This window comes from Ruditapes philippinarum, unplaced genomic scaffold (genome assembly GCF_026571515.1).
Source record: "Ruditapes philippinarum isolate M1 unplaced genomic scaffold, ASM2657151v2 ctg1041_1_1_1_1, whole genome shotgun sequence".
Classification (NCBI taxonomy): Eukaryota; Metazoa; Mollusca; class Bivalvia; order Venerida; family Veneridae; genus Ruditapes; species Ruditapes philippinarum.
The window spans coordinates 432,289-444,957 of NW_026859119.1; the positions used below are offsets into that span (position 1 = coordinate 432,289).

General features: G+C 34.8%; 1 protein-coding gene across 1 annotated transcript in view; it reads left to right on the forward strand.

The window, feature by feature from the left end:
- Positions 1-5,328: 5,328 nt before the first annotated feature.
- LOC132755297 (uncharacterized) overlaps positions 5,329-12,669 on the forward strand; it is a 79,187-nt gene continuing 71,846 nt past the window's right edge. Inside the window, exon 1 of the mRNA XM_060746150.1 lies at positions 5,329-5,518. Within this exon, the coding sequence (XP_060602133.1) occupies positions 5,485-5,518 (34 nt within the window). The 5' untranslated portion in view covers positions 5,329-5,484. The remainder of the gene's footprint in view (positions 5,519-12,669) is intronic.

Here is a 12,669-nt window from a genome sequence, read left to right on the forward strand (position 1 = left end):
TGGACTGGGAAAGAGTCAGCTTAAACCAAAGTAACAGAGGTGAAAGGTGGGCATCTGTTAAAAAGAACAAGCAATTATCATAGTATTGCAAGCAATCCATAAGACCCATACCAGTTAGAATCCCAGCAACATTCTGATAGGCCATCGGCCATTGAATTATAACATTGAATGAATGAATTTAAATCTTTTGAGTTCTAAGTTTGTATATATCATAGTTATATCGAAAGTGTCCCTGCCTAGTTAAGTGAGTGAGTGAGTGAGTGAGTGAGTGAGTGAGTAAAATTTCAAATACAATATAAAAATACATAGAAAGACACCCGGCCCAAAATCAAAAGAGAATTGCTGTACATGTAATTGAGTCTGTACATGAGGGATACTGAAAATGTGCAACATCTCTCACGCCCCCTAGCACCGGCTTGATCGGTGCTCAATTCTCAACACTTAGTGCTGGCATCAATGATCCCGAAGGACCAGAAAAATATAACAACACTGAAGTGCAGTACGGGGCAACTTTTTACAGCTGCCACACAGCACTTGACACCTGCTGTTGTGAAGTATAAAAATCTGAAAACAAAGTGATCCCTCTAAAGCATCAATTACAACAAAATCACAATAGAATTACAGACTCGATTTGATTGAGTCTGTACATGAGCAATAATAAAATGTGCAACATCCCTTACGCCCTCTAGAACCGGCTACAACACTCTCAACACTTAATAGTGCTGGCATCAATGATCCCGAAGGACCAGAAAAATATAAAAACACTGAAGTGAAGTACGGGGCAACTTTTTACAGCTGCCACACAGCACTTGACCCCTGCTGTTGTGAAGTAAAAATCTGGAAACAAAGTGATCCCTCGAAAGCATTAATCACCATAAGTCACCTTATTATATATATACACATATATATGTATATGTTCTTATTGTTTTGCCCATGATAATTATTCTTTCATCTCGACGTTTTTTTTTATTATTTAATTGATAAAAAATGTTGTTGTGCTTTGTATCTACATGTGTATAAAATCAATGAAATTACTGGTTACGCTATAGTTAATCAAGGAATAATCTAAATTAAGACATCAATTTACCACAAATCTAGAGTGTTGCTAAAGACATGCATGATTATTTAGTTAATTAGTAAGCTTCTGAGTAAAATCACACAGTACATACACATACAGATATTTTTGTAAATTATTTCCAAACAATAGTCACTCCCAATTCACAAATAGAAAATAAATTCTTTGTCATCAAACAATTAAGAAAGTTTAACTCAAGTAATAATGTTATAAAAATAATAGGAATTATCCAATGATATAAACAATATCAAAAATAAATTATTGCAAAGTTTTAAATTCAATTACAAGAACATGCATTTCAACTTAGCATATATTTTGAACTACAGAAGCCGAAACTTTAGAAGAAGATTGGTGAATTAAATGCCTCAGTGGTATAACATTCACACACCTGCAAGTAAAAATCAGTAACTGTCCATTATTTTAAAACTATTGGATGGAAAGAAAAGTTCCAATATTTAAGTGCTGGATACTTATTTAGCAAAATAAATACAACACAATATGACGTCATAAACATTATACATTGTTTACTCGTACATTGTAATACACAAGAGCGATCAGTAATCACATGTGTCGCCTCATGATGGCCAATTTCATGTTGGGACAAATTTTGTGACAGACGGACAGACAGACGGACAGTGCACAACTAGACTTGGTACTGATCATTCCTGTAAAGTTTGGATAAAATTGCACCAGTAGTTTATGAGGAGTAGTCCGGACAAGCTTTTGCGTATCTGGCAACACACAGAAAAAAACACCTTTTTATCAAAGGGCCATAACTCGGCCAAAAATCATTCAACCAGAAAACCCGTGCAATATGTGCAGGGATTTGAGCTTCAGATCAATCCTGTAAAGTTTCATTGAAATTGCATTAGTGGTATAAGAGAAGTAGTCCGAACAAACTTTAAAAATAAAAATCATTAAAGGGCCATAACTCTGACAAAAATCATTGAACCGGAAAATGCTGACAATATGCACATCTAGACTTGATACTGATCATTTCTGTAAAGTTTGGTTGAAATTGCACCAGTAGTTTATGAGGAGAAGTCCGGACAAGCTTTTGTGTATCTGGCAACACACAGAAAAAAACACCTTTTTACCAAAGGGCCATAACTCCGCCAAAAATCATTCAACCGGTAAACCCGTGCAAATTGCGCAAGGACTTGAGCTACAGATCAATCCTGTAAAGTTTCATTGAAATTGCATTAGTGGTATAAGACAAGTAGTCCGGACAAACTTTAAAATTAAAAATTATTAAAGGGCTATAACTCTGACAAAAGTCATTGAACCGGAAAATGCTGACAATATGCACAACAAGACTTGGTACTGATCATTCCTGTAAAGTTTGGATGAAATTGCACCAGTAGTTTATGAGGAGTAGTCCGGACAAGTTTTGTGACGAACGGACGGACAGACAGACAGACGGACAGACAGATGACGGAGAAGTGATCCCTATATGTCGCCACTTCTCCGTAGAGGCGACACAAAAAATGGTAGGTAGAATATTAGAGTATACCTTTAAAATACGGTCTTATATTAAGAACCGATTAGCCTGGAACGCCGTATTATCGGCGTACTTAAAGTTTCCACTATGTACGCGTTACTTTTCAGTGCAAGATAAAATAATTTATATTTTGCGTGAAAAAGCAGACACCTTTTCTACAAATTTACCGTAAGAAATTCAGTTTATGCTGAACTGGGTCAAAGATGTTTAGCTTCAATGCGCATGACTGCATACACAACTTCCTAAATGGAAAACACTCTATTATCGACGTATTCAGCATTGATCAACTATGGCAAGCCGTTGTTGTAATAAAATGACTTAAGTAATAGAAAGAGCACCGAAACACGAGGTTATCTGATTTGTACGAGGGGGCGTAGCCCCCGAGTATTAATCAGATTACCGAGTGTTTTGGTGTTCTTTCTCTTTTGTATCATAGTCAAACATAAAAACACGTTCCCTGTTGTTACAATATGAAACCCCGGCAAAAATGAACCAATGAACGAGCATCTAAATATGACATTTCTGTCGATTTCACTTTCACTGCCGTCACAATATGTAAACCCCAGCAAAAATGAGCCAATCAATGGGCATGCTTTGGAGTGCGGGTAACTAGTACCGGCATTCCAGTTAACGCACCGTGCATGTATATGTATACGATTTAACTCGGACACATTTTCAACAGAAAGGTCTACAAACTATGGTACAAACTTGTTTTACCTTATAGTTTGGCTGTCCACCGTCAAATAATAATCTTTCTGTACTTTACACACATATTATGGTTGAGTCAAGAGTATCATTCAACAAGTTCATGGTTTTCAAAATAAAATGTCACCAAACAATGTCAAAGTGTTATTTCAAAACAATTAACTGGATATGAAATGTTTTTATCATCAGTATTTGGTTTATTTAATAAATTCAAATGTTATATAATAATGAGACATTGATGAATTCCATTTTATATGTGAATGTAACCAGTACTCTAATATATGTTATAATATTATGATATAACAGGCTACCGAGTATGTGTAAACTAATAGAATTAATAAGTACTGAAAAAAGTTTGCATTCATTGGTTTAGGTAGAATCAAAACAGCGAATTAAATAACTAAAGGCTTTGTAAATCACCACCAGTTTTATATACAATCTTTCAAACTACTTGATAATGTGTTCTCACAAGATCTTAATACATCATATGATTAAGTTTTAAATTCTCTCCCTAAATCCAGCTTTTACATGCACCATGATTATGTATATTTTATATGCTATTTCTGTAAAATCATTATTATTCGTGGGGCACGAATTTTCGTGGTTTTCGTGGGTAGGTCAATCAACGAATTTAAGATCCGACGAAATTTTTTCCCAGCAAATACTTCTTATCCTGTCTCTGTTCTATATATTACAAACATTCGTCGGCTCTTTTCCGGCTGATATACGTGAAATAGACGTATATACGTACAGATAATCAGGTGACAGATTAAATCCGTTTGCAATATTTTAGAAACTTGAAAGAAAACTCGATTATACATGTATGTACTCAATTTAGTATCACAAATGTCGGTCGCATATACACACGTGATCATTGTAGTCTCCTTGATTGTGTTAACAAGAATACTTGACATAATCGAGTAAATATGGGAACCCAGGCGATGCAATAATTAGCGTTTATAAAAAATGTCAGTTTATTATTATTAATTTAAAAAAAAGTCTTTGATATAAATGTCGTAAGTACACAAAATTATAAAAAATACGATCGCTAAAACAGATGAATTGTACATTCTTTTTCCGTTTTTAAATGATCCTATTTGTTTGTTTGTTTGATTGGGGTTTACATCACACCGACACAGTATAGGTCATGTGGCGACGTTCCAGCTCTACTGGTGGGGGGAAGACCTCAGGTGCCCTTCCGTGCATTATTTCAGGTACGAACGGGCACCTGAGTAGAACCACCGACGTTCCGAAAGCTAGCTGGATAACTTCCTCACATGAAAGAATTTAAAGTCCCTGTCGGGATTCGAACCCACAGCGGTGAGGGGCAATTGGTTTGAAGTCAACGACCTAAACCACTCGACCACGGACGCCCCAAATGATCCTGTTTAAATGAATTCTAATCTGTATAAATTTATGCGAATGCTATTCCATAAACATCAAAGACGCCACCGACTTTTACTAGATCCACACATACTAGTGTTATTTACTCAGATTTATTTATATGCATTTAAATTTACACAGTCACTGTGACGTTGGGTGTAGTTACTGTCAAATATGGTAAGACCAATTCAGGATGTAAACTTTTTTAACTGGCTGGTTAAAACGTGTCTGGTGTCGTATGAATTATGCGATGTTTACATCGGCGAATTACCCAATGGAGGTGCATATCATGTCACATAAATGAATTAATTGCAATCAATTATCGGCAGTAACTGTGCTATATTAGAGTAATGCCCAGCGGCAAGGATTAAATTTATTGACAAGCGCTGTGTGACACGTAAAGATATGCACATGCCGTAAGTAAAAAATGTTCTGCTCTTAAGTTTTAGATTACACTGAATTTCTTTACAAGAAAATGAAATTCCACGAATTTAAGAACCCACGAAAATGCCCGTTTTGATAAAACCACGAAATTTCATGCCCACGAATATAAGTGAATTCGCAGTATTATACAAATGTTTTTTTTTTATTTAATAAAATGACATTACGTAAAATGAAATATATGGTATATTGTTATTTAAATTCAGGAAGTACCGTAGCAATGTAATCAGACGGTGTTTTCCCCACATTAGTCATACATATAAAAAGGCATATACTGGCACTCGTCCAACAAGCATTTTGAAAAGAAGAAATTTCTACCCTGAACTTATCATTTTGTATCTTCAAACTCTAAAGGACGCGCTGAGGACACACGGAAACAATGCGGTTTGGGGCAACTTTATTACTTTTATTCGGTAAGCATATTTTTGAATAAATATACTAAATACTAACAAGTAATTATATAAGATGGTTTTAACCCTTTAACATCTATTTGTGCTAGTAGAAATTTCAATAGCTTGCATTCATTATACCTTTTAATGAAACCGAACACACTGTATTTGTTTGTTATTGATATTTATGCAACTTTTCACGTAAAATGATTAACAATTTTCCAACCAAAAATTTGGGAATAAAAGATGCACTGTGCTGAAATTTGATCATTGAATATATTGGTAATTGCTATACAAACAGTCTCTATATAAAAATAAAATAAATATGTTTTGATTTCATTCAAAGAAGATATGTTATGTTTAAAAATACTTCACACTGTAGGTGGTCAAAATATGCATATACTGTGTCATTAAAATGCTGGCAGTATTTTTTTTTTTTTTTAGAAAACTTTACTTGACCTGTAATAAGGAACGCAGTTTTCCATACTTACAGTCCTAAGCATTTACCCAAGATTTCGATTTTTCCCCAACATTTCCTATCTCTGGCCAGTGATGAGCATTTAATTATAATAACATGGTTTGTTACCGTACATGTTGATAGCAGGTGTGGGGAATAGAAAACCTTGATCTTATAGAAAGGGTTCATACGGAATTTTTGCGAAAAATAACAAAAAGTAAACGAAGCACCCCGCTTTCCTTCCTATATAGGGACATGGGGAGAGTTCCACTAGAAATTGTAATCAAGTCACGAATTATCCAATTTTGGTGCAAACTCTTAGCAGGAAAAACAGAAAAGATCGCGAGAAAATGCTATGAATTTATGCTCCACTCAGATTCAAGTTTTAAGTGGATCGATACTGTCAAATCAATATTAGATTCCACGGGATATACCTATATCTGGCTTAACCAAAATACTGTAAACTTAAAAAATATACATCATTTAGTTAAACAAACACTGACAGACCAGTTTATCCAGAAATGGCACGGTCCAATGCTACAATCAGCTAAATGTTCAAATTATAAGTTATTTAAAAGAGAATTAAAACTTGAAACTTACCCCAAAATCTTCGTTTAAATTTATTCCATTTAAGATCAGGAAATAACAGGCTCCCTATTGAAACTGGGTCACGGCCAAATCCAAAAATTCCGTACGATCAAAGGAAATGTCCTTTTTGCACACAGTGCGATATTGGTGATATTTTTCACTATATCCTCCGCTGTCCACTTTGTGATAGTGAAAGAAAGCGATTTATTAAACCATACTTCTATAGGCATCCAAACGTGATTAAGTTCGCAGAATTATTTTCCTCAGAGTCAGAAACAATCTTGACACCATTAGCCATAATGGCCGGAAAAGTCATAACATACTTTAATCTTATTCGATAGTCAAACCTTACTAGCGCTTTTTCAAAAAGTAAAGAGATACTGGTGCCACAGCTTTTTGAAACTTAATTTCAAAAAAAAGAAAGATAAAATTCCGTCTCGCCTTATGTAAACATACCGCTTTACAACGTTTACAATTAAAATTACTCAAGCGAAAGATTTCGATTCCGCGTTACTTAATATAGATTATTTGAGCCGTGTCGCGACAGGGCCGACGTAGTGAGTTTGCGGCCAGCATGGATACGGACCGGCCTGCGCGTCCGCGCTGTCTGAGCGGGATCCATGCTGTTCGCTTACAAACCCTATTACAAGAAGAGAAACTGTTAGCGAGCAGCGTGGATCCTGATCGGACTGCACGGATGCGCAGGCTGGTCTGGGCCCATGCTGGTCGGGGGCCCATTGTGTTGGTTTTGTCGTGACGCGGCTCTTTTGTGTTCAGACTGGGTATGTCACGCGGCTATATGTCACAGACTACACGCGCATTAGGCTGTAAATATAAAAGTAGGAGCGTTGCTTCATTAAAAAACCTAATCGACATAACAAGACAAATTGAGATAATAATAAAAAATCGTTCGGTGTACATTAATTTCGTTTCAAAGAACTTTTCTCCGCCTATAAGTTTTTAGCTCATCTGTCACAAAGTGACAGGGTGAGCTTTTGTGATCGCTTTTCGTCCGGCGTCCGTCCGTCCGTCGTCCGTCCGTCCGTAAACTTTTACTTTAAATGACATCTCCTCATAAACCACTAAGCCAATTTCATCCAAACTTCACAGGAATGTTCCTTTGGTGGTCACCTTAAAAAATTGTTCAAATAATTTAATTCCATGCAGAACTCTGGTTGCCATGGCAACCGAAAGAAAAACTTTAAATATCTTCTCTTAAAAAAACCCAATTTTCCCTATATGCATATAGTAAAAACTTAAAATATCTTCTTTTAAAGAACACAAAGAGCTAGAGCTAAGATATTTAGGATGAAACATCTTCTAGTGAGTGTCTACCAAGTTTGTTCAAATAAAAGCCCAGGGGTCAAAATTGGCCCGCCCCAGGGGGTCTTTGATTTTCCCTATATGCATATAGTAAAAACTTAAAAAATCTTCTTTTAAAGAACCCAAACAGCTAGAGCTAAGATATTTAGCATGAAACATCTTCTAATGAGTGTCTACCAAGTTTGTTCAAATAAAAGCCCTGGGGTCAAAATTGGCCCCGCCCCAGGGGGTCATTGATTTTCCCTCTATGCATATAGTAAACACTTAAAAAGTTTCTTTGAAAAAAAAAACAAATATATAGAGTTTAGATATTAAGCATGAAACATCTTCTAGTGAGTGTCTACCAAGTTTGTTCAAATAAAAGCCCTTGGGTCAAAATTGGCCCCGCCCCAGGGGGTCTTTGATTTTCCCTATATGCATATAGTAAAAACTTAAAAATCTTCTTTGAAAAAACCCAAATAGCTAGAGTTTATATATTAAGCATGAAACATCTTCTAGTGAGTGTCTACAAAGTTTGTTCAAATAAAAGTCCTGGGGTCAAAATTGGCACCGCCCCAGGGGGTCATTGATTTTCCCAATATGCATATAGTAAAAACTTTAAAAAAATATTCTTTTAAAGAACTCAAAGAGCTAGAGCTAAGATATTTAGCATGAACATGTTCTAATTAGTGTCTACCAAGTTTGTTCAAATAAAAGCCCTAGGGTCAAAATTGGCCCCGGGGGTCATTGATTTTCCTTATATGTATATAGCAAAAACTTAAAAATTTTCTTTGAAAAAACGCAAATAGCTAGAGTTTAGATATTAAGCATGAAACATCTTCTAGTGAGTGTCTACAAAGTTTGTTCAAATAAAAGCCCTGGAGTCAAAATTGGCCCCGCCCCGGGTGTTATTGATTTTCCTTATATTTGTATAGCAAAAACTAAAAATCTTCTTTGAAAAAACCCAAATAGCTAGAGTTTAGATATTAAGCATGAAACATCTTCTAGTAATTGTCTACAAAGGTTGTTTAAATAAAAGCCCTGGGATCAAAATTGGCCCCGCCCCAGCGGTGTCATTGGTTTTAACTATATGTGTAAAGTAAAAACTTAAAAAAATCTTCTTTTAAAAAAAAACCCAAATAGCAAGAGTTTAGATATTAAGCATGAAACATCTTCTAGTAATTGTCTACAAAGGTTGTTTAAATAAAAGCCCTGGGGTCAAAATTGGCCCCGCCCCAGCGGTGTCATTGGTTTTAACTATATGTGTAAAGTAAAAACTTTAAAAAAATCTTCTTTTAAAAAAAACCCCAATGAGCTAGAGCTTAGATGTTTAGCATCAAACATCTTCTTATGGGTGTCTACCAAGTTCGTCAAATAAAAGCCCTTGGGTTAAAATTGGCCCTGCCAAGGGGGGGGGGGGGGGGGGGGGCGAAAGGAGGGGGTAGATTGTTGTTTTTCATTATATGTGTGTAGTAAAAACTTAACATCGTGAAACATCTTCTAATGGGTGTCTTCCAAGTTTGTTCAAATAAAGCCCTGGGGTTTAAAACTGGCCCCGCTCCTGGTGCCTTTATACAGGTGAGCGACCTCAGGGCCATCATGGCCCTCTTGTTTATTTTATCATTTTTGAATCAATTTGTCATAATTTGAATATAATGATTTTCTCACACTTTCTCGTAGCCTGAAATTATATACAAAAGAAGAAACGTTAAATCAACTTTTCCTTTTCTTTGTGAAAGGATCCTCACTTTTCTAAAATGCGATCTTTGCTAGCCTTCTTTGTCCTATTTTTTACCCGAATTTAATATTTTCATAATTTCTGGAATGTATCATGTTGTCACTTTTTGTGAATTGATGAAAAATAAAGATATTTTGACTTTGACTTTGAGCACACTTAAATGTTTTATGATCCTATGATCCTATCATGTTTCAACAATGTATAGTTTAAATTGGAGGATATAGTGAACATTTACGATTTAACGAAAAATCAAGATTTTCAGTTTTAATAAGACAAAAAGAGATTGGAGTACATTAAAATGTTTTAATCTCTTACAACTCACAATGAAAGTACTTTAATTTGTTAATTGCATTTACGGTATATCATTGGCACATCATGCCTCAGTAATATTATTTGTCTTTTTGAAAAGGGGCAAAATAATGTTAAGTAATGATAATGATGGATTTGAAGCATTTTGGATGCTTATCATTGGTAGAAATTAGAATGTGATTTTTTTTTTAAAATGTAGCAAAATGTAAGCTAAGTAGTATTTTGACTTCACATTTACCAACCAACAACAAATAATTCAGTTTTATTATCATTAAGTTATTGTTTGAAAACCATAACCGGACACCAAAAATAAGAGCTGTCAGACGAGACAGCATACTCTACTTACTAAATACTGGACTCAGTAAAGAAAGATAAAACTATTAAAAAATCATTTATGATAAGATATATTTCTGTATCAGTATAAAAAAACAACACAAAAAAACACTCAAATATTGAATAATTTTGCATTATATAATTAAAATGTGACCAAGGCAATTGAAGTAAAACAGATATATCTATGTTTTTATGGAAAATACAACAATTTGAAATCTAAAATCATTCTCTTCGATTACAAAATGATAAAAATAAAACATATGTAAATAATAAGTCAAAAAAGAAAAACTCTTGCAATGATGTCATTAATGACAAAGAACAATACTCGAGGTCTAGAGTAGAAACCATTTATAATAATAATGATAAAACTTAAAAAATACAACAATTTCTAAACAAATTTCAAGTTAAAAAATCAAATGGAGATAATTCTGGAAATACGCGAGGTAGAGTTATAAATGCAATCACAAATGATAAAGGTGTTCATAACAAGCATTTGTTTGAAGTCTGATTAAAGAATGAAAATCCCAAGATTAAAGAAAAATATTTCTTAAAATATTGATGCTAGAGTTATGAAGCTTGTCGTGTTATTTTTATATGGGAGTTGATATGAAACTTAAATTTAAAGTTTGAAGTAAATCCGTTGAAAAATAAAGAAAATGGAGTAAAAAACATAATATTTTTAATCAAATATTCCTATTGAAGAAAGGAAACAATTCTGAAAACATTCATGCTAGAGTTATGAATCTTGTCACAAATGATTAAGGTGCATGCCCGTACCAAAAGGAAAGGTTTGCCGCAAACTCGCCGCAACTTTGCCGCAAATTCGCTGCAAACCTTTTAGTTCGCCAAAACACTGTGTCAAGTGTTTGCCAGATATCGCCACTAGTGGCAACTCTGTGGCAAACATTTGGCGACTTTGCGGCGAATTCACCAGAATATTAAGTAGTTCGCCAAAAGTTTGCCAGAAACTTTCAGTGGAAAACTAATTTGCCAGAGATTGCCAGAATCTTTCTATCAAAAAAAATTATTCGCTGAAAGTTCACCAGAAACTTTTCTATAAAAACAAGTTTGCCAGATAATCGCCACAAACATATCAGTTCTGAAAGTTAATCCAACTTTGTTCAGTAAATAACTATTTTTGCCAAGGAATTAAATATTATGCACATATAAAAAAAGTCCTTCATGTACCTACCTATAACCACGGATTTAAATGTCAATTAAAGTCCGTGCTATAACCTACCTACCTACCCAACCTTATTTTTATGGGTCGGGAAGTGGAAACAAACAAATTTTTTTTTTTTTGCCTTAGAGTTATCAAATTGAAAACATCATATGTATCATGGAGGGTATTGTAGTTCACAATAACAGTTAAAAAATTATAAGGTAGAAGACCCATAATGAAATCGGCAATCTTCGACAATTACCGCCATATCTCGCCATTTATCGTAACGAACTTCGTTTTGTTTACGTATAAAGTCGGAATTCTAATAATAGCGAATATCCCCGGTCACGTGGTAGTATTCCCCAAGAAAATGACGTAATTTCCGCAGATATCTAACATGGCGTCTTACAGCGTGATATGCTCGGTCGATTAAAAAAAAGTGTAAAAAGATGCAGAAAACTCAAGTATTCCGACTTTATTATAGAACATAACTATAGTGCAGGTAACCAGTATTACGTGTCAACCAAACCAGCTCTACAAGACATCAACTCTTCCTAAATCGGTTGATAATGAGGGTTGGAAAGAGGGAAGAAGAATCGTTGAGTTTGGCGTGTTACGGTCAAACCTAAGATTTTGTAAAAAATGTAGACTTGGACCAGTTGGCTACCATTAACAGCACTGATTAACTTTTGACAACATGTTAGGTGAATTTAAACAGGGAGTGTCTGGTTATTTGTATGTGAAATGTCGAAACACAGAATGCGGTCATGTGAATTGTGTTCCCTATGGGACAAACACACAGACTCTAGTAAATTGAAGACCTGTGAAAGTTGGAATGCCATGGTTCGTTGTCAACAACAAAATTAGGAACAGGTAAGTGATTAATGTATTGCATCATAGTTTACATTAAGTACTATATACTGATAATGAATTCATAGATGTAATGTCTCGTACCAAAATGAATATATCGATACATTATGATTTATCAGTGTTTATTTACTCGTCTTCCAATGATGTCAAACATGTAAAATTATGCGGACCAAATTTATGTTTCAGATTTATAAATAATTAATTTATTATACAGAATACATGTATCTTGTTTGTGTTTAGCTGTAAAACACTACTCCTTATTGTGAAAGAAGTGGCTAGCCGTACGGCTAGCCAAAAGTTCTAGCCGTACGTGACTCACATACTCCATATAATTTTGAAAAAGTGCCGTACGGTTAGCCAATACAGTGTGTCCTTGCTAGTCGTACGTGACTCACGTACGGCTAGAACTTTTGGCT